Source organism: Rana temporaria, chromosome 5 (genome assembly GCF_905171775.1).
Source record: "Rana temporaria chromosome 5, aRanTem1.1, whole genome shotgun sequence".
In the NCBI taxonomy this organism is placed as follows: Eukaryota; Metazoa; Chordata; class Amphibia; order Anura; family Ranidae; genus Rana; species Rana temporaria.
The window spans coordinates 250,735,075-250,762,203 of NC_053493.1; the positions used below are offsets into that span (position 1 = coordinate 250,735,075).

Sequence of the window (27,129 nt, forward strand, 5' to 3'; positions counted from 1 at the left end):
GAAGTGCCCAGCAAGCTGTGTTTTGTCTACACGTGTTTCCGGTGTGCTCAACATGGAGGATCGGATAGAGATAGTGTGCGGCTGTTATGAGCAGATACTGTTCGGTTACCAAGTACAGCCAGCAGAGGAGGTATGCGGACAGCGTGGACCGGACTGGGGCTCATTCTTCTATGCTAGGCATATGAATCATTCTGGGATTGCAGCTGACATGGCCGGTGATCTGCTTAGATCAGGGTGTGCTGAGACTTGCAGTCATCGTTCTGTCTTGTCATCATGTTGTGATGACGATGAACAGGCTGCTGTGCATTATTGTTGCCTCACCCAGGGCTGTTTATATTGTAGCTCAAGGCATTCTTGCTTCTGACATATAGTGATAGGATTGTAAGCTTGTTCAGATAAGGCCCTCTTCTTCTCTAGTGTCAGATTTTGTAAATGTTGTTTAACCCAGGGCTTGACAAATTTTGCTAGGAATCTAGGAGCCAGCTAAAACAGTTAGGAGCTAGGAATGCGCCCCGTCCCACCGAGCTCGCGTGCAGAAGCTAACGCATATGTGAGTAGCGGCTGCATATGAAACTGGTGTTCAAACCAGACATGTAAGGTATCGCAATTGTTAGAGCGAGAGCAATAATTCTAGCTCTAGACCTCTGTAACTCAAAACATGCAAAAAGTAGAATATTTAAAAGGGTAAAAGTTTGTCGCCACTCCACGAGTGGGCGCAATTTTAATGTGTGACATATTGGGTATAAATTTACTTGGCGTAACATTCACAATATAAAAAAAATTGGGCTAACTTTAATGTTGTCTTTTTTTTTTTGCTAATTAAAACAAGTGTATTTTTTTCCCCCCAAAAGGTGCGCTTTAAGACCGCTGCGCAAATACGGTGTGACAAAGTATTGCAATGACCACCATTTTATTCTCTAGGGCAGCCCTCAAAAAAATCTGCGTGGATTTTGAGGGGGGGGAGCACCGTCTACCACTGTCTATCACTGTCTATCAAAGTTCCCCGGAAAAGGGGGTGGGGCAGTATATGATGCCGCACAGCGGGGAAACAGGCCTCCGTTCTGATTAGAGCTGACCGATTCTGGGAAAAATGAGAATCGCGATTCTTTTGCATAAAATGAAGATCACGTTTCTCAAAAAAAATTCAAGTGGTAGTAAACCCTGTTAGTGTTTTTTTTTTTTTTTTTTTTTTTTTAAACCTACCCGAAAGGCAAAAGCCATAATGAGCTAGTATGCACTGGCACACACCTGATAAACTGCTGGGGAGGCTGGAAATCTTGCTTGGCACTGCCACCATTCATAGAATGACCTGTATTTAGATAGGTGTTCTCTGATTGGACAAGATAGAGAAGAGGGACAGTGACAGCCTGTCAGTTGACAGCACAGAGACAGTGTGCAAGAGTTTCAGTGATGTGGTAAGATGGCCATAGATGGAGCAACTTTCTTCCCTGCAACCAAGAAATTAGATTGATTTTTTTTTATTTTTTTCCCCCCCATTGACACAGTTAGTGTTGATGAGGGGGAACCCCTTCCACAAAGCCACTGTGTTCCTCGCAGGGCTGTGGAGTCGGAGTCGAGGAGTCGGAGTCGGGGGAAATTTTGGGTACCTGGAGTCGGCAAACAATGCACCGACTCCTACTAAATTTAGATTGGAATAAAAAAAAAAGCAAGTTTAAATGTCCTAATTCACAAAAAGTTATAATTAATGACTTCTCTACTGTAAGAATAAAGACCAATGCATGCAGTGCCTCACGTAACCGCAAAACAAACACGTTAAGTGACCGTGAAGAAGCATTCTTTTCATGTGCTTCACTATATGGCACGCACCGCACAATTAGGAGCGGCAATACTTATACTTTCCATAGTGTTGTGTTCTGCTTTTACAGGGAACGCATCTTAGAGAACCAGTAAGGGTCCAAATAAAAAAACTCCAACAGGAGTTTTATAAAGCACTAAAAGAAGTTGAAAAGTATGATAGCTCATCAAAACTTACTGTTGAAGAAGCCATCCTTGTTTATCCAGAGATCGTTCGTGATGTGGCCAGAATAGTTACTGCAATGCCACCCACCCAAGTCAGTGTCGAAAGATTATTTTCAGCCCTAAAAATAATAAAGCCCTGGTTCACACTGGGTACGATTTGGAACGATTTGACATGTCAAATCGCATCTCAAATCGGCGGCAATTGTCGGCAATGGCACTGTCCTAATCAGTGCGACGCCGCATCTGCGATTTCAAAAAGTAGTTCCTGTACTACTCTTTGTGATTTCGGGCCGCGATTTACATTAAATTGTGGCCGAAATCGCGGTAAAATCGTGCATTTTACCGCGATTTTGAATTCGCAGCAGTGTGAACCTAGGCTCAGTCTGACTTAAGAGCTTCTATGAAAGAGGATCTGGCAGAGGCAATTCTCTTCCTTAGAACTCTACATTGAATTGATTTGCATTTGCTAAGCCTATAACTACATTTCAAGATTAATATAAACCATTTCTAGGTTTTACAGATTTTGTTTTTGGTTCATTATAGATAAGCTTTGTTTTTGTTCTAAAACAACCAAATAATGTGGTTTGTATTTTTGAACTGGTAAAAATCCTGTTCCTGATGTTTATGCCTGCTGCTACTATCCAGCCACTTGATTGTTTTCATTGTGTTTGTCTTTTGCTTAAACTGTGCAATACAGTAGACTGTTGGCTTCCCAGCCAGTAGTCCTGTGGTAGGTTGCGTTTCTTTCCCTCAAGGAATGTATAAAATACATTCGCATATTAATACAGAGGAGTCGGAGTCGGAAGTACATAAAACTGAGGAGTCGGAACATTTATCTACCGACTCCACAGCCCTGGTTCCTCGGCAGGGGAGAACTCAATGGTTATTGCTAGTCGCTATAACAGCGGCTAGCAAAAATTGCATGTAAAATACGCCAGGCTGGTTGTACCCAAGTTGTTTCATCAATCAATTTGGGTACGTTCAGCCTGCCCATACATGGTTTGAATTTTCATCCGAATCCTGCTGAACTGGGCAGGATTCGAACCATCTATGGCCCGCTTTAGTGATGTAGTGGTCTGAAGGGAGCAGCGGGTGTATATACAGGCATCTAATAAAATGTCTGATTCGGAACATTCTGGCTGTGCTTATGGCAGCTCTTGTGTCTGTTTCTATAGTTTATTAAAATTGTACATTTTATAGCTGTGGTTTTATGGTACTAAAGTGCTCTGACTTAGGCCCCTTTCACACAGGCTTTCCGACCAGGTACACCTGTTAGTTTTTCGGGTGGACCTGATTGGATGCTTCATTCACTCCTGTGGGGCAGCAGATGACAGCGTTGATGTGTCCACTGCTATCCAATCGTGTCTGTGAAATCCAGACGAATGGAAACCCTATTTTCTATCCGTCAGGCAGACGGGATTGGATGAAAATGGACAGGCGTTCTGTTTTCTTTTTTTTTTTTTTTAATTGTTTATTTATAACAGGAGTCAGGCCCACAACAGCCACAATAATACAACAGCAGCAGATAGGAACATGTTACATCCTGAACAGTTATAAAGTTTATACATATACCGCATAGGCGGCAGCTGACATCCACAACAGCATTTCCCCAAGGACATGTGACTAAAATCGCTGTTCCAATTAGGATTTACTAAACTGTTCCATCTCAAAAAAATCAATGAGGTTTCCCATAGCCTTCCAGGGGTACTGGCCGCCCAGTTCCCATGGCGGTCTGTTTTCATCCTATCTCCCCGTAGAGGAGAGCGGGGGTCTGACGGGTCCGTCTCGGAACAGTGAGTGGAGACGGACCTGTCATCTGCCTGCTCAGCGGGGATCAGCGGTTCGATCCCCTGCTGAGCAACGCAGACTCCGTCCATGCCCATGTGAAAGAACCCATATTGGCTTGTAATATGGTGCCTTTGTCCACACTAATATTTGTTTGCAATGTTCTTTTCTGCCTTTTAGAAATGGACGGCTACTGCTGACTTCACAAACCATGCTCACACTGCTTCACTATCTGTGGTTGCTGTGAATAAAAGATTTGTTGCCTCTGGAAGCAAAGATGAAACGATTCAAATTTATGATATGAAGAAAAAGGTGGAGCATGGAGTTTTGCTACACCACAACGGTATGTACCATGAGATAATGCCTGAAATAGACTAGATCTAATGTGGACTGTGTAGGATACACAAACTTTATTTACTGTGAAGATATACAAGAAAGTTGTTGCACACATTTATATCCCAGAACAAATGCAACTTGTTAAAAGCCAAACATATGCATATAACAGGAATAAAACTCTTAGGATTTTTCAGAGAAGCTGCATGATGGGGTGAGAAGAGGTGATTATGTTTTTTTTTTTTTGGGGATATTCGATGGTGGTTGAGCACAAGATGTATTACTTACCTTTGTGGACTCTAAAGGAGAGATCCATTGCTTTTAAAAAAACAAATCAGCTTTTCTACAGCACTTGGAATCCCCTCTGCAGTTTATGGAACCTGAGCACGGCTCTGTGGGTTGCTAAGAAATCAGTAAATCTATATATACTTTTGTTGGGTTGACTAGTTCTGTCAATTGTTTCCATTTTTGGCCATACATAACACACCCTTATTATGCAGTATGACAGTATTTTAATAGATTTATCAAAACTATGAAATCTGATTACCCGCCTAAACATTGCATTGATTTTGTATTCAGCCAGGCAAGCCCTAACACTATCTAGCTGGTAGTAGATGCAAAAGATTATACAATTCGTGCTTGAGACATCTGATACAACATAGAGAGATGAGAACCTCCAGTTTCCTGTCACAAATAAACAAATGCCTACCCATTTGCTCTCCTGCCCATTGTTGCTTGTTCTACTGGTTAGATTCCCTTCCAGGGCAGATGCATCTCTGTCCCTTTTTATGCTGTGCCCCATTAGAGTACTCGGACTGTACAGACAAAACGTACACCCCACACACGCCACACATCACATGCAGCCTGAGAAGACACAGGGCATGTGCAATTTGAAGACTAAATCCATTTACAACACCTCTTAGTAAGCATGGTCAGAACTGCATGGCAGAATTACTACTTTTCCCCTTTTGTGCAGAATTGATGTTCTTGCATGTATAATATGTGCATGTGGGAGCTTTCCCTCTTGTACATAGTCTGCAAGGTGGTGCACAATGAAGGAAAAGACGGCTTTGCAAGGATGGCAAGTATTTAGCAAGAGGCTACAGAAAATATTTGATTGACAGGCAAACAATTTGGAGCTATTTCAATAATCGCATCGCTGTTGTATGTATAAAGCACATTGTCAGATGCTTGTTATTTTGTTAATTTTATAGTTGCTAGACTCAAAGGGGTCTTGCACACAGCATATTCCTTCTTGCAGCATGAACACTGTGACATACCTTGGTACCCTGGAGCTGTGTACAGCCACTCATAGACATGACACTGTCTATGCTATGCTGCTATTCATCACTGCAGAGGTTGCCATTGCCCAACTCCTGTAAGTAGTGCTTCTTTTTATTTTAAGTTGCATGCCTGTTGCAGGTTTAACACAACTTGCAGGAGTTGGGCAAGTGTTTCTTGCACCACTATGTAAGAATCGTAGCCGTTTGAGATTAGGGTCACACTGACAGGTTCCCCTTTAATCCGTTTTATTTTGCTTTTCCAGGCACCATTACATGTTTGGAGTTCTATGGCAATACACATCTATTAAGTGGAGCTGAAGATGGATTGATTTGTGTGTGGAATACTAAGAAGTGGGAGTGTCAACAGACTTTTAAAGCACACAAGTAAGTGTTATATTCAGGTTATCCATCCCTGTCTGTCCTCAGTCCTTCTTTCAAATAAAATTGGGATGTATGACCGAGGCTGTACAGTTTTTCCTCTTCAGAAAACTGGCTGAGCTTTTGTTGCAAACAGCCCAATGCATCGTGTGTGTGTGGTATCCATGTTCCTTTTTTTTTGTTAGCCCAGCAGGGAGCTCCATTGCAGCGAGGATGGAGTGCGTGTAAACTTCTCTACTGCTGCCGCCGATGTACGACATACTTCGGTGAAGCGAAAGAGTTAATTCTTGCCTGTGTTTCAGTTTAAGATGTTCCTGTAACTGCTGCCCCAGGTTATTTGGTTTTAGTGTTGCTCCTTTTATTGCGCTCAATGCATTGAGCTAATATATGCTGAGGGTTTAATACTACTATAAAGCTCATAGCAAATGGAGAACATGCACAGTGTCAGGGCAGAGATGCACACATTCACATTAAAAGAATGCTAGCCAAATGGAGTCATTTTTATTTCTGCTCTAAACATTGCACTGATTTTTTATTTTATTTTTTTCATTAAAGCTGGGTTCACACCTATGCGAATTGGATGTGGGTTTCCGCTGCATCCAATTTGCATAGCGGAAGAATGTGGCAGCTCTCTATGGAGCCAGTTAACATATCTCCAGGTGGCTGCAGACTGCACAGTGTGTCTTTAGGTCAGTTTCAGGGCCAAATTCAGGCAAAGTTTCGGCCGTGAACAGCGTTCCTGTGTGATCCGCAGCTGGTTCCAGTGTGGAAGTATCAAGCCTAAACTTTTATATGACATAGGTCAGAGGGGGCTAAAAGTCCCCTGTGTGATGCAAACATTCTAACTTGGCTGTTCTAGTAAAGCGCACATTCTAGCATCACATAAATCCATCAAGGAGAGTGGGAAGCTCTCACAATGGCCATAGCAGGAGATAAAGTGCGGAGTCAAGTGAAAACTTTTTTGTTTGATCTTTCTACAGAGGTCAAGTCCTGTCTCTTTCAATCCATCCTTCTGGGAAATTGGCGTTGTCCGTGGGGACAGACAAGACTTTAAGGTATAGTTGTTGGTGTTGTTTTGTGTGTAAAAGCTGTGATCTTACACATTTGTCCCTGATCACCAATATATTGAATTTGTGTATTGTCTTTTTTATGGATAACCTACTTCAAACGGTAGTATGTAGTAGTAGTATGTAGTAGTAGTAGTATGGATAAACTACTTGAAACCTGATTTATTATTATTAGGGACCGCTGTGCTCCAAGGATGTTTGCTACCTTTCCAGTGGTGCTATCCCCTGCTGCAATGGTTAAATGCTTAAATCTAGGATACATTAAGCATCATGTGTTGTGCACACACATACCTTTGATTACTGTATGGGAGATTTACTAAAACTGGTGCAGCTGCTCATAGTAACCATTCAGCTTCTAAATTCAGCCTTGACAATAAAACCTAGAAGCTGATTGGTTTCTATGCACAGTTGCACCAGCTTTAGTAAATCCCCCCCCCCAACCTTTTTTACCTTCATGCATTCACGGGAAGCAGCCTGTATGAACCAATGCCAGACACTGCAGCTGTTCTCGTATAACCGCACATCCTGGACACAAACTAGGCCGCTGATATATCCCAGTCAGATGTGCAGTTGCATGCATACAGCCATGGCTTCTGTCAGACTTTCATTGACTTGTACAGGCTGCTAACCGTGGCTTTAGAAACGTGCTTCTCCTTGATGCTGTGTGGCCATGTGAATGAGACCTGAATATAAAATGTTGTCGGAAATATTGTATTTGATAAACATTTGCAGAACTCTCACGGGACCTACAAAATCTGTAGCGCCAGCTTTTTATTCTGCAGGTCTTATGCTTTCAGAAAATGTTTGGGGTGCCCTTTACAAACTCTGAAAATTAAAAATAGAAAAAACGGTCTGACCACCTGAGGTTTACAGTTTAGTTCAGGGCCTAGCAGTGAAAGGGTTAAATCAAGTAGGCAACAGATGGCCAATACTGTGGACTAGAGATAAACAACTTGAATACGTGAATTGCAACACATTGTTTAATAATGATGACGTATGGCTGCTCTTCATTTAAGTAATATGACCAGATTTGTGAATTGATTTGCTGGTGTGTTGTGGACTATTTGGTTAGATCAATGGGCTGACTGACAAATTTTGCTATTCAGCATAGTGTCTATCGTTTTTATAAGTGACTTACACAGGTGCACTACATCATTTTTGTAAATTTTTTATTTCTTAGGACCTGGAACCTTGTTGAAGGTCGATCTGCATTTATAAAAAATATAAAGCAAAGTGAGTTGAACTTTTTCAAATTCTGCTATATTTTTAAGATCCCATGATGTATGTATATGATATATGTATGATGTAATTTCTTACCTACAGATGCACATATAGTTCAGTGGACCCCCAGTGGAGAAAAATATATAGTAGTTGTACAGAACAAAGTGGATGTGTACGATCTTGAAACCGCTTCAATTATTGGCACAATCAGCAATCCCAAGAGGATCTCTTCTGTGCGATTTATTACAGTAAGTAGAGCCCTAAATGGGTATATACATCTAAACCCAATATCTCAGGGTTAATTCCCCAACTGATTCCATATCTCTTGTAGGCTAACATAGCAGTGTTTTTCCACAGCAGCTTCTGTCTCTGGCCTTAACATAACTGGGAGCATGACGATATCATTTTAAAGCCCAACTCCAGCAAAAACTTCTTTAGGGATAGTGTAGGGAAGGGATAGAACCTCAGTACATTTTTTTTGTTTAGTATATAAGACATAAATCGCATGATGGTTTTTTTCAAATTTGTCATGCCAATTCTTACAAAAATGTACCCATCTCCCTCCTTTCATAATTATTTTGGCAAATCCATTCTGTGAGCGACAGCTGTCGATCTTGCTATGTTACCCTTTTCTATTGTTGATTAGATGAGGGATAATACTAGAGAAGTGAGCTGTGACCCTATGAAATCCGGCATCTTGTCCCTTTTCAATAGATGAGTAGTAACAGAAAGGGGTAATACTACTTTTGTAAGCATTAAGGGAGAGGAGGTGAAGGGTAAAAGTGGAAGGAATTGAACTAGTATGATCTTTGTCTTGCAGATGGTTGCTAAGTAGGGTTTAATTTGAGGGCAGACCCACCATGTATGGCAGAAATCGCCAGTATTTAATTCTACCAAGTTAACCAAAAATAAAGTCTTGGCTGTAGTTGGAATGCAAAGGGAATATGTAATGGTATTTTATATTTTTTCTTTTTTAAAAGGTGGGGCAAAACTCTTATTTTTTATTTTTTTTAAGAGCATAATTCTCTGACTATAGTGCCATGGGCATGTATATACAACATTTTATGCGAGTATAAAATTGTTTGTCAATTAGTAATTAGAAAATGTAGACTTGTACAGAAGGGAGGGGAAATGGTGAGAAAGCTTCAAATTTTTAACACAATACACAGGTTTCATGTGCATACTGCATAGCAATTACCATACTAACAGCATGAGTACAGCCCACATCTAAAACAGGTATAGCAGTACATGACCATGGTACTGTCTCATCATTTGGGCTTTGTCGTTTTTTGTATTCTTGGCTTACAATGGGAACTACACTTGAGCTCATATGTAGATGGATTTTTTTTTATTTTGCTTTTCTGCCCCAGTTGTCTTGTCCTTTTGTCACATGGGTGTCACCAGGAGAGGGTGAACTTGCCCAGTGAAGTCAAACCGCATCAAAAACCTGCCAGAGGTGTTACAATCCTCCTTCAATTTACCAAATTGTTAAAAAATTTTTTATTGAAAGCATGTTTTAAGTTGTCTGCACACTGTTATAGAATTCTGTTGATGACTTGGTTCACCAAAAGAGGTCTTTGGCTAGAACCCTAGAGATTACACTTAGGGGTGTATTTCTAAAGACAAACTGCATAAAACAATTTCATAAAGTATGGGATCTCTGGATTGACCCCAGGTAATTGTACACACTGGTGTTAGTTCTCATGGTTATGGTGCTGTAGCTCCCTTCCTCTGGTATCTTTCGTCCTTTTTCTTTCTTCTTTACCTTTTTCTTTTTACTGTTCTACCTTCCTTGCATCCTGTTTTTTTTAAAAAAAAAAATGATAATTTTGTATGTGCCAGATCACTACTCTGGCGTTTTTGGGTTTTGATGTTTTCTTTCTATCCTCGGTGAACCATTGCTGATTTGGGTTGGTGTGGGAGGCTTCCGTGCTGTCGGAGCCGCCTGACTCCCCTGGAGGGTTTGGGGGGGAGCTGGTTCGTCCAAGGGGAAAGCAAATGCTTTAGTTCAAGGAAAACCCTTGGGTTGCGGGCATGGCGGATCAGATTTTGGGTCTGATGCCTGCAACTTTTGCTAGGAATATTATGTGATCCATACATGCTATATGGGGAGAAGCCGTTGAACCCTTCGGGATATGTAATGTTTGACTCCCTGATTGTGTTGTATATCATGCAATGTAAAACCGAGAATTTTCTACCATGGTTTGAAAAATATTGGAAAAACTTCAATTAACATTATTGAAACATAAAGACAAACTGCATAGCTATTTGTGCAGTAAAGCTGCTTCAATTCTCTGTGAACTAACCCACTGTTAGAGAATAGGAACAAAATCAAATGTTCTTAGGCTATTTTCTCTTTTGGTCGAATGTTATCCAAACATTATGGGCATTTAGTCAAGATAGGCTCATTCATAACGAGCATGGAGTGAATTGGAAAAATTCTGCATTATGGCTGCTAGATGGAGCTGAGAATCATAGGGAATAAATACTTCTTTGTAGGAAAGGGATACTGGATATCAATGGTCAAATTAGAGATTCCAGAGGGTCTCAAGTGTGGTCTCCAGCACTTCCAGAGGGCTGTACAATAGCAGTGCTTTTTCATGCATTGAGGTGCTTTGTGTCAAGTTAAGCAGCCCATTCAAAATGAATGGTCAATAGCGCATTTTGCAGCCAGTGGCCACAATAATACCCCCCCCAAGCCCTCTTTCCCTGCATTCCACGTTGGTGGAAATGGCAGTCAAAGTTAACCCTTACTCCACATTGGTTGTCATGGCAGTGAAAGTTCCATTACTTGGCATCCAGCTGCCTCTCTGCATAGACAAGTGGCCATTACTGCTGGATACCTTTTTACTTGTTAATTCCCTTCATTGCGCTCTAGAGTTGTTCCATTGTACCTCCTTAAGTAGTATTTCTTTCCTATGATCCTCAGCTACATCTAGTGGCCACAATGGGAAATTTTCCCCAATTCACTCTGTTATGAATGAACCTATATTCACTACTTTCCATAATATTTGAAGAACAGTCAAGCAGAAGAAAAAACAGCTTAAAATGGAATTCAGTCATATTTTCATCTTCATCTTTCCATCTATTAAATCTTCTGCCCTTGTTTTAACTTTGGATAGTAAAACATTATACAGCCCACTTCCTGTTTCTTGTAAAAAGCCTAGGCTTATGACATTGTGCTCATCTCTCTCCCCCTCCCCCCTGCTAGGGAAGGGGGTTGAGTCGTCAGAGGGCCAATGAGAGCTGGAGGTGTGCCTGTGTAAATCCAGGAAATGAACAGGCAGCAGCTTCAGCTGCCCACAGTTAAAATAATTGCAGCCAGACTCCGTGGAGGCAGATTTCTGCAGCATATTTGGCAAGTACAGAATCGCAGTATATATGAAAAGTGGTTGGAGAGAAGCTTCAGAATGGCAAAGATGTTTTTTATTACAAATTATATGAGCAGACTGCAGTTCTTCTTTAACTGGTTGCCGACCAGCAGCCGTCGTTTTACGGCGGCATGTCGGCTCCCCTGAGCCCTTAGCTATACGTCGGCTCTCGTGCACCCCATTTTTTTATATATATATTTTTGGGGGATATTTATTATAGCAAAAAGTTAAAAATATTCATTTTTTTTTTTTTTCAAAATTGTGGCTCTATTTTTGTTTATAGCGCAAAAACTAAAAACCACAGAGGTGATCAAATACCACTAAAAGAAAGCTCTATTTGTGGGGGAAAAAGGACGCCAATTTTGTTTGGGAGCCACGTCGCACGACCGCGTAATTGTCAGTTAAAGCGACGCCATCTATTATCCGGGGGTTAAGTGGTTAAAGGGGTGTTCCGGAAAAAAAAAACTGTACAATACACATACTGCAGCTGCTGGCTTTTAATAAATGGAGACTTACCTGTCCTGCAGTCCCTTGATGTCGGCACCGCAGCTGATGTTTCCCATCAGCTGGCGGGTGCTGCCGTCGCCATTGCGGGTAAGGGAACCTGGCCGTGTAGCATTTTCGGCTTTACGCAGGGAACCTTACTGCACATGCACGAGACCCGCTCCTCTCTCCTATTAGCCCGGTGGCCAGGGGAGGAGGGAGCCCCGTGGTGATGTCGCGGCCGGACTCCCGGAAGTGGGAAAGGATTCCTGTCGTCGTCCCCCAAATCCCCCCCCCCCGAAAGGTGCCAATTGTGGCACCGGAGGGGTGGGAGGAATCCGATGAGCCAAAGTTCCACTTTAGGGTGTAGCTCTGCTTTTAAGAACACTTGATTTTGCACAGTGATTGACAGCCGCTGGAGCCAATGAGGAGGCAGAGACCTGAGACGGCCGTCACACTCGTGCACATTGCAGGCTTGGGAAAGTATTGGTGGGTGGGGGGCTGTGGAGGAAGCTGCATACTGAAGGGTTTTCACCTTCATGCATGAAGGTAAAAAAACCTTCAGCCTATAGGCTCAATTCACACCTATGCATGTTGCTTTTGAGCGTTTTTGCGGTGCTTGCTGCGTTTTTGACGTGCGTTTTGCGTTTTTTTTTTTTGGCATTAATTAAATTTTTTTTCCCATTTCCTTTAACAACCAGCTATAAACGGGTTAAAAAAAAAACACAAATCGCGGTAAAAACGCGGTACTTGCGTTTTTGGATGCGGGTCCATTGAATTCTATTACATGCAAAATGCTGCTTTTTGCGGGGAAAAAAGTCCCCGACCCTTTCCAAAAACGCAGAGGCACAAAAAAAGCATTGATGTGAACATGTTCCATAGGAACCCATGTTAAAAAAATTTCCCTGCATTTCTGCAAAATGCACCAAAAAACGCATTAGTGTGAATGGAGCCTTACAACCGCTTTTAAGAAGGAATAGTTTTGAATGGTGTTTTCCTATTGTGTATATGGCCTTCATTCTTATGAAAGGCGTTACAAAAACATCTTCCTTACCATGTTAAAGGGGGTTGTAAATCCTATGCAATAAGGTGAAAAACATCATATGATTTGGGCCCCACCCCGTTTTACTTGAGCCTTGGAAGTCCCGCATTGCGCTCTTCCTCTGCCCGGTCTTCTCAGCTTTTCATTGGATAGATAGCGCAGCCGTTGGCTCGCGCTGCTGTCAATCAAATCCAATGATGCAGGCGCCGGGGACAGGGCTGAGTCCTGCAATTGGTAGCTATGGATGCTGAATACAGGGAGGTTATCTGAAGCGGGGAGGAGCCAAGAGAGCCGCCATGGGACCTCATAAAACACCATTTGGAGCCATACTGTGCAAAATGAGCTGCACATTGGAGGGAAGTGTAACATGTTGTTTAAAAAAAATAAATAAAAATTAAACCTTTACAACCACGGACCATTATGCAGGTAAAGGACCTGGCCCCTTTTTGCGATTCGGCACTGCGTTGCTTTAACTGACAAATACGTGGTCGTGCGACGTGCACCCAAACAAAATTGGCGTCCTTTTTTTCCTACAAATAGAGCTTTCTTTTGGTGGTATTTGATCACCTCTGCGGTTTTTATTTTTTGCTATAATAAATATCCCCAAAAAATATATAGAATGGTTTTCACTTAGTTTAATCCGATACGTATTTTACATATTTTTGGTAAAAAAAAAAAACGCAATAAGCGTTTGATTGGTTTGCGCAAAAGTTATAGAGTTTACAAAATGGTTTTATGTCATTTTTTATAAAAAATAAAAAAAAAAAAATCGTGACCGACTATTATTATGGTGGACACTTTTGACACATTTTTGGGACCATTGTCATTTTTACAGCGAAAAGTGCTTTAAAAATGCACTTTTTACTGTAAAAAATGGCAGTGAAGGAGTTAAGTGTGCCCTGGGGGGGGGGGGGGGGGGCGTGGCTGTGCGTGTGACGTCACTGATTGTCGTTCCCTAACACAGGGAACAGAAAATCAGTGACAGCCGCACTAGGAAGCACGGGGAGAGGTTTGTTTACACTCCTCTCCCCGTTCTTCCGCTCTGTGACCCGATCGCGGGACACCGGCGGTGATCGGGTCCGCTGCTCCCGCGGGGACATACATGTACGCCCTTGTGCCCAGCCGTGCCATTTTGACAATGTATATCTTCGTGCGGCGGTCCTCAAGTAGTTGAATCATTCATCCAGAGTCTTGAACTTGGGCGGTTCGATGAACAAAACCTGTTCCTCTATGCATCTCATATCTATCCTTAGACAACACTTCAGGTTGCCTTCATTCTCTATAGAAGAAGAAAACATATATATTGTTGACAAAGGAAACGTAAAATGTTGCTGTTGGAAATTGTGTGTAATTTTATGTATGTGTGCCTGAAGTCCTTTTCATATTCCCAACCTAATTGCTCTTTTATAAACTAGTCATGTGTTTCTCAGCTTCTGTTCCAGAAACCATTGGCAGCTTTTCAGGATGCTAGTGGCTATACTGGATATTTAGCTGTTTAATGAGTCGGATGTGCAGGAGAGGAGTTTAGGCCGGCCATAGGCCGTTGGAATCTCAATTGGTTCAGTAGAAACCTTTTATGTGCAGGCTGAATGTACAAAGTTTATCGATTTAATACTTTTGTGTTTTTAAATAATGCAAGAAATTATTTCTATGCAGATATGAAGGTTTTACATGGAACTTACCCAAATGATTTGTGTCTTCATCACCTTTTTATTCTTTCTTTTTACTTTCTGCTCTGCTCTATGAAAATGGTGTAGGCAAAGCTTAGTGCATAAAACACACCTTCCTTTAACAACTTCGACTGGAAGATTTGCCCCCTTAAAGGGGTTGTAAAAGTTTTCACCTTAATGCATTCTTTGCATTAAGGTTAAACATCTGTGATTAGAGGCCCCCCAAACTCCCCCCCATTTTACTTACCCGACCCTCAAAGTCCCGCGCCGGTTTCTCGGCTCATTCATTGGTTGATTAAAGGCAGCACAGCAATTAGCTCGCACTGCTGTCAATCACATCCAATGGAGCGGCACGCCAGGGGGCGGGGCCGAGTGATAGTCGGCAGCTATGGTCGTCGGCTGTATTACGGGAGCGCGTCAGCTGTATCACAGGAGCGCGCCTGCAAGAACTCAACACCATGCGAGCTCGCATGAAGGTGTTGAGTCCTTGCGGGGGGGAGCCGAAAACAGCCGCTGAGGGACCCCAGAAGACCAGGTTCGGGGCCACTCTGTGCAAAACGAGCTGCACAGTGGAGGTAAGTAGAACATGTTTAAAAAATAACAAACATGGCTTTCCTTTTGGTATTTAATCACCTTTTTATGGTTTTTATTTTTTGCGCTATAAACAAAAAAGAGCACCAATTTTGGAGAATTTTTATTTATTTTTTTGCTATAATATCCCCAACATTTTTTTTTTTTTTTAACCACTTCCATACCAGGCACTTGCGCACCTTCCTGCCCAAGCCAATTTTCAGCTTTCAGCACTGTCTCACTTTTGACAATTGCGCGGTCATGCTACACTGTACCTAAAAAATTTTATTTATCATTTTGTTCCCACAAATGGAGCTTTCTTTTGGTGGTATTTGATCACCTCTGCATTTTTTTATTTTTTGCGCAACAACTAAAAAGACACTGAGGTGGCACTGATGGGCACTCATGGGCGGCACTGGGCATGGATGGGCACTGAGGTGGCACTGATGGACAGCCTTTTGTCCCCTGTGTCCTCTTCCTACTATTGATTGCAGTGTTGCATGAATTTTTGGATGTCATACAGCTTTGGATTTTATCCTTTGTTTATTTTGTTTCAATAAATCGCCTACCAGAGTGCGGCTGTCCAGGATCATTTCTTTTTTCCACAGATCAGCGCAGAGTCTGCACCTGTTGGTGCTACAGGGCGGGAGCACAGCATAGGTCGCAGGGCTTGGAGCGGTACTTTTTTTTTTTTTCAATTGAGGGGTGACACTGATGGAATTGCTGGGCATCACTTATTTACAAATTTTTGACAGTGCCCATGTTGCCAGTCAGTGCCCATTTGCGGGCACTGATTGGCATCTATTGTATTTTTTCTTTTTACATGTGGATGGCCATGGGGGATGTACCTGGCCATCCACATGTTGGCCCCTTCCCTGGTGGTCCAGTGTGGGCATCCAAGGGTGGGCTGCGCTGATGAACAATCAGTGCGAACCCCCCTGTCAGGAGAGCCGCCGATCGGCTCTCCTCTACTCACGTCTATGAGATGCGAGTGAGGAAGAGCCGATCAACGGCTCTTCCTGTTTACATCAGGATCAGCCGTGATTGGACACGGCTGATCACGTGGTAAAGAGCCTCCGCCGGAGGCTCTTTATCGAGATCGGAGATGCAGGGTGTCAGACTGACACCCCGCATCACAGATCGCAGCACTGCGCGCCCCCATGTTATCCTGCTGGACATCAATAGACGTCCAGTCAGGATTACACAACCACTTCCTGGATGTCAATTTACTATTGACCGGGCGGGAAGGTATTCTACATATTTTTGGTAAAAAAATCGCAATAAGCATATATTTGGTTTGTGCAAAAGTTATAGCGTCTACAAACTACGGGAAAGATTTATGCTTTTTTTTTTTTTTTTTTTTTTTAAGAAGTACTGCAACACTGCGGCAGACAGATCGGACACTTTTGACACATTTTTGGGACCATTGCCATTTATACAGTGATCAGAGCTATAAAAATGCGCTAATTACTGTGTAACACTAGGGGGCGATCAAGGGGTAAAATGTGTTCCCTCATGAATGTTTCTTACTGAGGGTGATGGGATTGACTGGGAAAGGAGACATGTCGCTGTTCATAATTACTACAAACGGATGTTTCTCTTCTCCCCTGTGAGAACAGCAATTTGTGTGTTTACACTCACAAATCTCCGTTCTGGCTCTTGTGGATCGCGGGTGGCTGGCCACGCTCATCGGGTCCCCCGCCCTGCAGCGGGTGAGTGCCTGCCATGGCTCTTAAAGGAGCTGATGTACCGGTACGTCATTTTCCGGTAACGAACCGCTTTGCCAATGTAAATTTGCATGAACCGGTCGGCTAGTGGATAAGGGTCGGTTCACACCACTAGCTGTGCATGAATGCACATGAGAATAGATGTTTTTCCGCAGTGCATGGAACTGTGCTGCCCTCTAGTGGGCAATTTATAAAAACAAATATTACTCACATTAAAGTACATATCTGCTCAAATTCAACTCTGACGTTTCCCGTTCCCTCTGATGGATGGCCGCTGGAGATGCTCACGGGGCTGGAGGAGAAGATCCAGGACACCTGTGGGTAAAGAGCGGAGGTCAGCTTGGGGGCAGACCGCCTATACATCTCCAGCACTGTGAGCACCTCCAGTGGTCGGGATGGGGACACTAATGTGAGTTATAACCTTATTAATAAACTGCCCACTAGCTGGCACACGCAGCAGTGGGAGAAATCGCATGCGATTTGTAAGGAATCTCACCACACTCGTTTATAAATTGCGTGCAGTTTGCTTCCATTCATTTTGTATTGATGCAAATCGCAACGTTTTGGTTACGGGGGCATTTTCACAAGTACACGTGGAAATACTAAGTTATTGGCATGAATATTGATACCAGTATCGGTGCATCCCTAATGGAAGCTATAATATAGTACAGCTTCTATGATAGGAGGAGGTGGGCATAGTCGCCTCCTCCCTTGATAAGTGACGGCCCTCGGCCTTATTACCCTTGTAGCACTTAAAGATTACCACTGCGTGGGTGGGAGGGGGATTGAAGGAGGGAAGATTTCAACTTCTAAAGCAGCACCCAAGGGACACTTTGGGTTTATAGTAAGTATGCAAAGCTGTTCCAGATTCTGGATACTCCAGTTTTGAAGAGTTCCCTTAGTGCATATTTTTGGGTGAGGTTTGTAGCTGAAATAAAAATTAAAGAGGGCGATTAAAGTTTTTAAACAAAGGAAACGACTCATAGGGTGAATGTTTTGGAAATTTTCCTAATTTACTTTCTTCCTTGTTAGAAAATTCTCTTCCGCCATCAAATAGAATTGTGTCAGTCCGCAGCCAGTTTATTTGCAGTGCTTTGGCTCATTATTTCAGTCAGATTGCATAAATGTTTAATTATAGGAATGTTGAAATGTTTTCTTTGATTTGAGAAAGCTTTCATGAACTGCTCTAACAGTGTAATACAATTTATGCATGTCTTTATTGTAAATGGACAGGATGTTCTGCTGGTTGTAGCAGGAGATGAGGAACTTATTAGAATTTACGATGTGGAATCTCAGAAGTGTCTGTGTGAATTTAAAGCCCATGAGACAAGGTTAGTCAGATTTTTAAACCTTCATTTTGCTATTATGATTGTTGTTCGGTTACACTTATAGTAGACCATTACATTGGTGATTTTTATTTTGTTTTTAGTTTTTTGTTTTTCTTATTTAACTGTCTCTTTTTTTTATACCAGAGTAAAAAATCTGTATTCTTTTGAACATGAAGACTCCCATATGCTTGCATCTTCTTCAAGTGACGGCTATGTTAAACTGTGGAAGCTAAATTTACAAAAGGTGAGAAATATGTATATTTAGTTTCTTATACCTTGAATTGTAGGTCCTTACTGGTTGAAATTACTGTTTTGAATTGCTAAATTTATTTTTATATCCTTTTTTTTTTTTTTTTTATTCTGTGGTTAGTGTTCCATGTAAGTTCACCTGCTCCCCATGCTTTCTAGTAGGGTTGTCCAGATACCGATACCAGTATCGGTATCGGGACCGATACCGAGTATTTGCGGGAGTACTCGTACTCGCGCAAATACCCCCGATACCTAAATAGAATACTTCCCCCCCCCTTCCCCCCCCCCGCCGCTGCCGCCGCATCGCGGGACATGGCTAGAGGGACATTGCTGCATATGTGAGGGACATGGCTAGAGGGACATTGCTGCATATGTGAGGGACATGGCTAGAGGGACATGGCTAGAGGGACATGGCTGCATATGTGAGGGACATGGCTAGAGGGACATGGCTGCATATGTGAGGGACATGGCTGCATATGTGAGGGACATGGCTGCATATGTGAGGGACATTGCTAGAGGGACATGGCTGCATATGTGAGGGACATGGCTGCATATGGGGGGGACATGGCTGCATTTGGGGACACATTTAAAAAAAGTATCGGTATTCGGTATCGGCGACTACTTGAAAAAAAGTATCGGTACTTGTACTCGGTCCTAAAAAAGTGGTATCGGGACAACCCTACTTTCTAGTCCCAGGAAAAGCAACTAAGAGCAGTGAAACTATAACCTGTCATGAGGAACCATTTCTTTGGGCAGAAGTCAACCAGTGCTGCTGCCTCGGAGGCAACTAATCAAAGCCCTACCTTCTACAGAACATACCCTCTTCTGTGGTGTCAGCCATAGACGGAGCAAATTTCTTTCCTGCAACCACGGGTTGCAGGAAAAAATTGTCTTGATTCCCCCATAAACAGTCGGTGTTGACAGGGGAATTTCTCCTGAGCAGCTATTGTAATTATAGCTACAAAGAGAACAGAATACTTACTCTGTACTGTACATGGTACAGCAGGCACAAATCAGGAATATGAAACAGAGTAATAAATGCTTTAATTCGGCCACATTGGAGGGTTTTTGAGCATGAACAGTCTACAAAACGATTACTTCCAGCACTCGGAGGTCCGCCACTGTTGAATATGACTGTGCAACAATTTTAAGTGCTAGGTGGTTGCTGCCCTTCATGGATAGGGGAATCCAAAGTGGAACTACAAAAAAAAAAACTAGGAATGAAAGAGACCTGTCTCAACCTGAAGCAAAAACGCCAAAATGCCTCCATCTCTAAATGCTATACGAGAACAAAAGGAGTGAGGTTGGTACTTTAAATGAGGCATGTTGGTGTGTATAATGATATATAAAATAAATATGGATAAGGTGAATGTCGCAACCCCTGGGGGTACATCATAATACATCTTAATGATTATAATAAAGCCAATGGCAATGAAACGTTTATGATACACAATGTAATTGTAAAGAGTCCATATATATAATACATTTAACGCGTGATTAATAAGAGACCATGATTTGTGACAGAGTAAATGATGAACAATCAAATACATACACATAAATTAATACATGATATATGAAATTGATAAGGATTATAATGTGGTACAGTTATCAGGGCAAACTTGTATTTGGCATCCATGGATGAACACTCAACGTGTTTCATGGCCTCTTGCCAAATGTCAGGAGTTGGATCCATGAATTAACTAGAAATTAATAGATACATTGAGTAGTCTATAGGGATCCCACTATTCCCCCATAGAAAAGAGGAGGTAGAAAGGACAAACAGGGAGCACTTTCAGTGTTACAAAGCAGCCCATAAGTTATGGCAAATACCAGGTTATGGGATGGAGTGGCAGTCCTGCATGGGTTAGGTGGTCCTATAAAACAAGAAGACAGGAAGGTGCAAGCACCTAGTTCATTACCGCAAAAAATGTATTTGTGCAAATGGGATAAAAATTGATACTTACAAAAGTGCAACTGGTAAAATCAGACTACATAATGCCATATAGTGTAAGGTATGTGTGCTTCAAATGTATCTTGATGTATAGCCAAGCTGACACATTTTCAGGGACGCACCCCCTTCCTCAGCTGAACTGACCAGTGCAACAATGAACCAGCACTTAAATAGAGACACACTAAGAAGCCATTTGTAAGTATCCAATTTCTATCCATTTTATTTGCTCAAATAATTTTTGGGGCGATAATACACTAGGTGCTTGCACCTTTCCCATCTTTTTGTTTTTTCATTAACGGCCTGTTTAAGGTCGTGCCACAGCATCTCAATTGGATTTAAGTCCAGACTTTGACTAGACCACTCCAAAACCTTAATTATATTTTTTTTGGGCAATTTAGAGGTGGATTTGCTGGTGTTTGTTTTATTTTTTTTATTTTTTTTTTGACGGCTGTCTGCTTCAGCAGAGCAGAGAGAATTCTCTGCATAACATCGGGAAATACTTTGAGAGAAAAAGATTTAGTGGTTAAACTTTTCTCATTTACACACCAAAGTCTAATCCTTTTGATCTAAACATCAAATTCTTACAATGTTTAGACTTGGTTCCACTGCTAAAAAAACGTTGTGGTACTTTTTTCCTTTTTGACGGCTGTCGGCTTCAGCAGAGCAGAGAGAATTCTCTGCATTGAAAGAATTGGGAAATACTTTGTCAAGATCGCAACGGGAAAAAAATTGCGATTACGATTAATCGTGCCACTCTATAGTGAGGACAGTGTCACATAAGGCATAGGAAACCAACTTATTAGAGCCTTGCAAAATCCCTTTCTCAAGATAACATCCCCAAAATGTTGGTTTCTTATGTAATGCGGACTTCACAATAAACAAAAAAAACTTTTTTTTTTTTTTTTTTAGTAGAGACCCTAGAGAATAAAATGGTGGTTGTTGCAATATTTTATGTCGCACTGTATTTGTGCAGAGGTCTTTCAAATGCAATTTAAAAACAAAAAAAAAATTACTTTAATGAATTAAAGTAAACTAACCAGTAAAGTTAGCCCAATTGTTTTGTATAACGTGAGATTTTATGCCACGAGAATCGTGATCTTTATTCTAAGGAAAAAAATTGTGATTCTCGTTTTTGTCCAGAATCGTAAAAGCGCATGAAATGCTTGTTCAATTTGGAGTGCTGGTGACTTTGTATGTTTGAACTTCAACCGCTCTTCAGTAAACAAAACCTTTTCCCTCCATGCAGTTTAAATATGCTAAATGCAGTGCTTAAAGCGTAGCCCCGCTGTAAAAAAATAATTAAAAGCCAGCAGCTACAAATACTGCAGCCGCTGACTTTTAATGGACACTTGCCTGTCCTGGAGTCCAGCGACGTCGGCAGCAGATAGACAAGCAATCGCTTGTCTATCTGCTGCCCCACCGCCATCCTTGTTGAGGGAATCGGGAAGTAAAGCGTTGCGGCTTCACTGCCCGATTCCCTACTGCGCATGCGAGAGACGCGCTGCCTCGTCCTCACTGGTCCCCTGCTGTGTTCTGGGAGCCGTGTGTTAACCAGAACACAAGGGGGGGGGGGGGGTTGAAGAGTGACGCAGTGTGTTCCTGAAGTGGGTGCATGTGACACCAGAGGGGGGGTCCGATGACCGGAAGTTTCACTTTACGGTGGAGCTCTGCTTCAAGGTTGCCTTTATGGTCTTAAGAAAAGAAAGCATAAATAAAAGGATAAAATGTTGCTGTTGGAAAGATATGTGCATGTGTCAAAAGTAGTTTTCATATTCCCAGCCTAATTGCTTTATTATAAAGTAGTTGTATGTTTCTCGGCTTCAGTTCCAGAGACCACCAGCAGTTCCAGAATGCATATTTTTTTTTAAAATAAGGTTTGTGTCGGGGGGGGGATGGAGCCTGTGCTTAACATGATTTTTTATTTTTTCTGGGTTACAATAAAACACTATGCAGGGTAAAGCCTGTTGTATTTTCTGGACTGGGGTTAAACTTGTATATCTTTTAGAATCCAGTAATGAGGATATGGGACTGGTCATGGTATTGGTCCTTGGATGGTGTCTGGAAGTGCAATAGGGAAATTGGTGATTTCCAATACGGGGATTTTTTTTTTTTTTTTAATATATTGGAAGGTCTGTTTTGGGTTGGACCTACCCTTTAAACTTTGTTCACACTACGGCAACTTGGAATCCGACTCAAGTCGCATGACATGTAAAATTCATTGTTGGTCAATGGGAGCGGTCTTGGGACTACAGAAGTCGCTCCGACTTAAAAGGTTAGCTGGGATTTTTTAATTCATGATTGGAAAAGCCAGTGGTCTAAGTAACTGTTTACCAAACACTGAGGACAAACTTCACTAAGCTTTGTAAATCACAGTATAGAGGTGGACTGTGTAGGTGGGAGGTGTGAATTGCTTCTTTTTACTAAGCAGAAGGGTTCTAGAAAGCTAAAAATCTTTTTAAAACAAGAGAACAATGGATATGCATGCCTGTCCAGTCAGTTTTAGCAAGCAAAAACCGGGGAAATGTTGTGCAAACATAGTTAATATATTTCCATACAACCTCCTGTACACTCCAAGTGATAAAAAAGGTGTTAAAAGGTGAAACATTTATGACTAAGTATATACTTTTTTGTTTTGTTTTTAGGTAAATTCAGAACCAGAGTTACTTTGTGAAGTTAGTACATCAGCCAGACTGACCTGTCTTTCTGTATGGCTTCCAGAACTCGTCCATAATAAAGAAAAACCAAGCACACATACTGCTGCTGGTGAGGATTGCTTTTTTTTTTCTCTTATGGGTTCAACCATGAGGAATGTTTTATGCATGGAAGCATATCCCATAGTCCTGTATGATGGTGCCTGCTGTGTTTTTAAATATCCCATCCTCTGACCCCTGGAATGCTCTTGGTTTACAGCAAACATCTACGTTACTGTGACCACACAACTATCTACTCTGGAACAATGTGCTGAAGACCGATTATTCAGAGGGCTTTATCATTGTCTATACACTGTATGTTCAATAGCAAACTAATCTTGTGCTAATGTTCCTTTTGGACAGTAAAGGCGGCTTCTAGACACACCGCTTTCATGCAGGTTGAATAAGTATAATCGGTTTGATTGTAGATGCATTCAGTTTAACTCAATGTGTTGCAAGTGTTACCTGAACACCCCACAATGAAAATGTGGGTTTCTTGAAGGCTTTTTTGCATTAAATGGTTGGCGCTTGTGAATTTGCTGTAAATTTGTTGTTTAAAATCCGTCACTTTTAAGATTATTTTGCTTACAGTAGAATCTCAAATAATTTGGCAATTTTTTTAACCACTTCCCGACCGCCGCATGTAAATGTACGTCCACAGAATGGCACATACAGGCAAATGGGCGTACATGTACGTCCTTGCCTTCTAGCGGGTGGGGGGTCCGATCGCGGCCCCCCCCCCCCCCCCCCCTACATGCGGCGGTCGGATTCCCGTGGGGAGCGATCCGGGACGACGGCGCGGCTATTCGTTTATAGCCGCTCCGTCGCGATCGCTCCCCTGAGCTGAAGAACGGGGAGAGCCGTATGTAAACACGGCTTCCCCGTGCTTCACTATGGCGGCGCATCGATCGAGTGATCCCTTTTATAGGGAGACTCGATCGATGACGTCAGTCCTTCAGCCACACCCCCCTACAGTTGTAAACACACACTAAGTGAACACTAACTCCTACAGCGCCCCCTGTGGTTAACTCCCAAACTGCAACTGTCATTTTCACAATAAACAATTTAAATGCATTTTTTGCTGTGAAAATGACAATGGTCCCAAAAATGTGTCAAAATTGTCAGAAGTGTCCGCCATAATGTCGCACTCACGAAAAAAATTGCTGATCGCCGCCATTAGTAGTAAAAAAAAAAAAAATGAATAAAAATGCAATAAAACTATCCCCTATTTTGTAAACGCTATAAATTTTGCGCAAACCAATCGATAAACGCCTATTGCGATTTTTTTTTTTTTTACCAAAAATAGGTAGAATAATACGTATCGGCCTAAACTGAGGAAAATATTATTTTTTTATATATATATATATGTGTGTGTGTGTGTTTTTGGGGGATATTTATTATAGCAAAAAGTAAAAAATATTGATTTTTTTTTTCAAAATTGTCGCTCTTTTTGTTTATAGCGCAAAAAATAAAAACCGCAGAGGTGATCAAATACCACCAAAAGAAAGCTCTATTTGTGGGGAAAAGACGCCAATTTTGTTTGGGAGCCACGTCGCACGACCGCGCAATTGTCTGTTAAAGCAACGCAGTGCCGAATCGCAAAACCTGGCCTGGGCATCTAGCTGCCTAAAGGTCCGGGGCTTAAGTGGTTAAATCCCCTGCCAGACTCCTAGGCAATCACAACTTTCTGAGGGCCTTAGAGAGCGCTATTGAGCTTGGCATGATGACACCAGATCCTTGGTTTGAGGTTTAAATAAGACCGATTCTGCCAATATACTCCCTAAGGAGGTTTTAATTATTGGCACCTAATCTAGAACATTGGATTCTGGTTTCACTAAACGTGGGCCTAAAATGTTTCTATGACAGATTTGAAATTATGAAAATGAGCACCACATGTCAAATTATATCCTCTTTATCTCTTGGAGCTATTTGAATAAAGATCGAATGTTTGCCTGTGCAAATATACTAAAGTAAACCATTTCCACGGGACGTATTTTTTTTTTTTTAAATTAGGCAAACTTGTTACATTTGCACAGCATTGCCAAAGTATAGGTAATTTTAAATAGGAATTACCAATTTTTTTCCTTTTCTGGTACAATAATTTGTTTTGGGAGAAATGTGCAGATCAGCAGGTCTCCATCTTCCTTTTCAAAAAACGTTCATGCTGTCGAAATAGTAGTGTTTCACCAGCAGGAAATACAAAATCAGAATCTCTTTTATGATTGGGGGTGATATCTAAAACCAGGAGAGATTAGGAAAGGGGGGATACCGTTTTAGCAATGATCAAACTGGCATGCTCAATTGGAGTATTCAAGGATAAGGGCACAGGTGAAAGATGTGGCGAGTCACTCCGCTCACCTGTCCCCCCAGTCCATGTAAACCCTTGTTTTAAAAAAAAAATTCATACTTTCCTCCACTGTGCAGTTTGTTTTGCACAGAGTGGCCCCGGCCCTCCTCTTCTGGGGTAACTCAGTGGTGCTGGTGGCTACTCCCTGCATTGAGTTTCTACGTTGGAGAAGCACTCTCCTTGGACACCTGTACGGGCGCGACCCCCGAATGCCACATCTGTGTGCATTCACACAGAATGCATTACTCGGTGCAGCGTCATTGGATTTGATTGACAGCAGCGGGAGCCAATAGCTGTGCTGCTATCAATCTATCCAATCAGGACACTAGACTAGACTCCAGCTAGAGCTGGTGTGCTTGTTCCCGGCTGGAGAAAGATCGGGGTTAGGTAAGTAAAACAGGGACTGGGGGAGAGGGGGGGGGGGGGGCGCTGCAGCACCACAGGTTTTTTACCTGAATGCATCAAGTTGAAAACCATGAGGGTTTACAACCCCTTAAAGTTTAATTATATTCCAGAGATTTAAAGACGACTATGCAGTACATGTAGCTGGGATTATTTCTGTAAAATATTCTGCTTTTGTTTGACTCTACTATAAATATTTGATTTCCAGAGAAGGATGAATGTCCCAAGAAGAGAAGGAAAGTCCCAGAGGACAAAGATGAGAACAGTGACGCAGAAGACGCAGGAAAAGTACAGATAAACAAAAAGACAAAACGTACGGATAAACAAAAGAAAAAGAAGAAAAAACAAAATGCAGAATAAGCTCAACATTGAACATATTGTATTCTACAATGTGGTGTAACATCCACTTTGCTGACATGCACAGATTAAAGTTTTATTTTGTAGCAGGTGTCTCCTGTTCACTTAATTTCTTAAGTCCTTTCGGCTTTTTTTTTTTTTTTTTTTTTAGAAGATGCCACAGTGCAAAGTTGCTCACAGGCCATAGATTTGTGAAAATGTGTCAGTAGGTCACGGGGCTCATTTCTGGCCGGTTTTATCTTTTTTCAGTTTCTTAAGCAGGTGTCTGGTTCTGACAGGTACCCACTCCCATTTCTGGTCAGATGCACCGCAGCGATCTGAGCAAGAAGTTTCTCGCCCCTCCTCCCAGTCTTTGGGACATATCACAGATGCCATAAGACTATTAGACCATTCACAAAGACCAGCACGACTCGCACCTGTGCTGTAGCAAACCGGCTGTGAAGCTGCAAGGCTTCACCCCCTGTTTCGCTTACTTGAGATGCCTGCACCTGAAGCCGATTGAAGAATTGAGTGAGTGCATCCCTGGATCGGTAAGTGTCCTTCCATTAAAAGTCAGCAGGTAGAGTATTTGTAGCTGCTGACTTATTTTTTTGGGGGGAGCCTGGAGCTCCTCTTTTAACCACTAGCCAACCAGCCGCCGCAGTTTTACAGCGGCAGGTCAGCGTGAAACGACGTAATATTACATAATTTCGCATTTCAGCCAATATGGGCACGTGCGCGCAGCCGGAGGCGCATACTCCCCGGCGGGCGTGATCACCGCCGGGCACCCGCGATAGCTCGTTACAGAGCGATAACCGGGAGCTGTGTGTGTGTAAACACACAGTTTCCGGTCCTGTCAGGGGGAGGAATGACTGATAGTCTGTTCATACAATGTATGAACAGCGATCTGTCATTT

At 42.1% G+C, this 27,129-nt stretch overlaps 1 protein-coding gene across 1 annotated transcript; it reads left to right on the forward strand.

Moving 5' to 3' along the window:
* Positions 1-26,323, forward strand: PAK1IP1 (PAK1 interacting protein 1). Its single transcript, XM_040353711.1, has 10 exons — positions 1-130; positions 3,946-4,108; positions 5,645-5,765; positions 6,740-6,814; positions 8,007-8,059; positions 8,150-8,295; positions 18,144-18,241; positions 18,383-18,482; positions 23,081-23,201; positions 26,086-26,323. Exons 1-10 carry the CDS (start codon positions 53-55, stop codon positions 26,235-26,237), a joined length of 1,107 nt encoding a protein of 368 aa, XP_040209645.1. The 5' UTR covers positions 1-52; the 3' UTR covers positions 26,238-26,323.
* Positions 26,324-27,129: the final 806 nt, after the last annotated feature.

Excerpts from the sequence above, each read along its gene's own strand:
- PAK1IP1 (XM_040353711.1), top strand. The coding sequence starts at position 53 with ATGGAGGATCGGATAGAGATAGTGTGCGGCTGTTATGAGCAGATACTG. Across the intron at positions 8,060-8,149 it reads TATAAAAAATATAAAGCAAA|ATGCACATATAGTTCAGTGG; the intron begins GTGAGTTGAACT and ends TCTTACCTACAG. Across the intron at positions 8,296-18,143 it reads CTTCTGTGCGATTTATTACA|GATGTTCTGCTGGTTGTAGC; the intron begins GTAAGTAGAGCC and ends GTAAATGGACAG.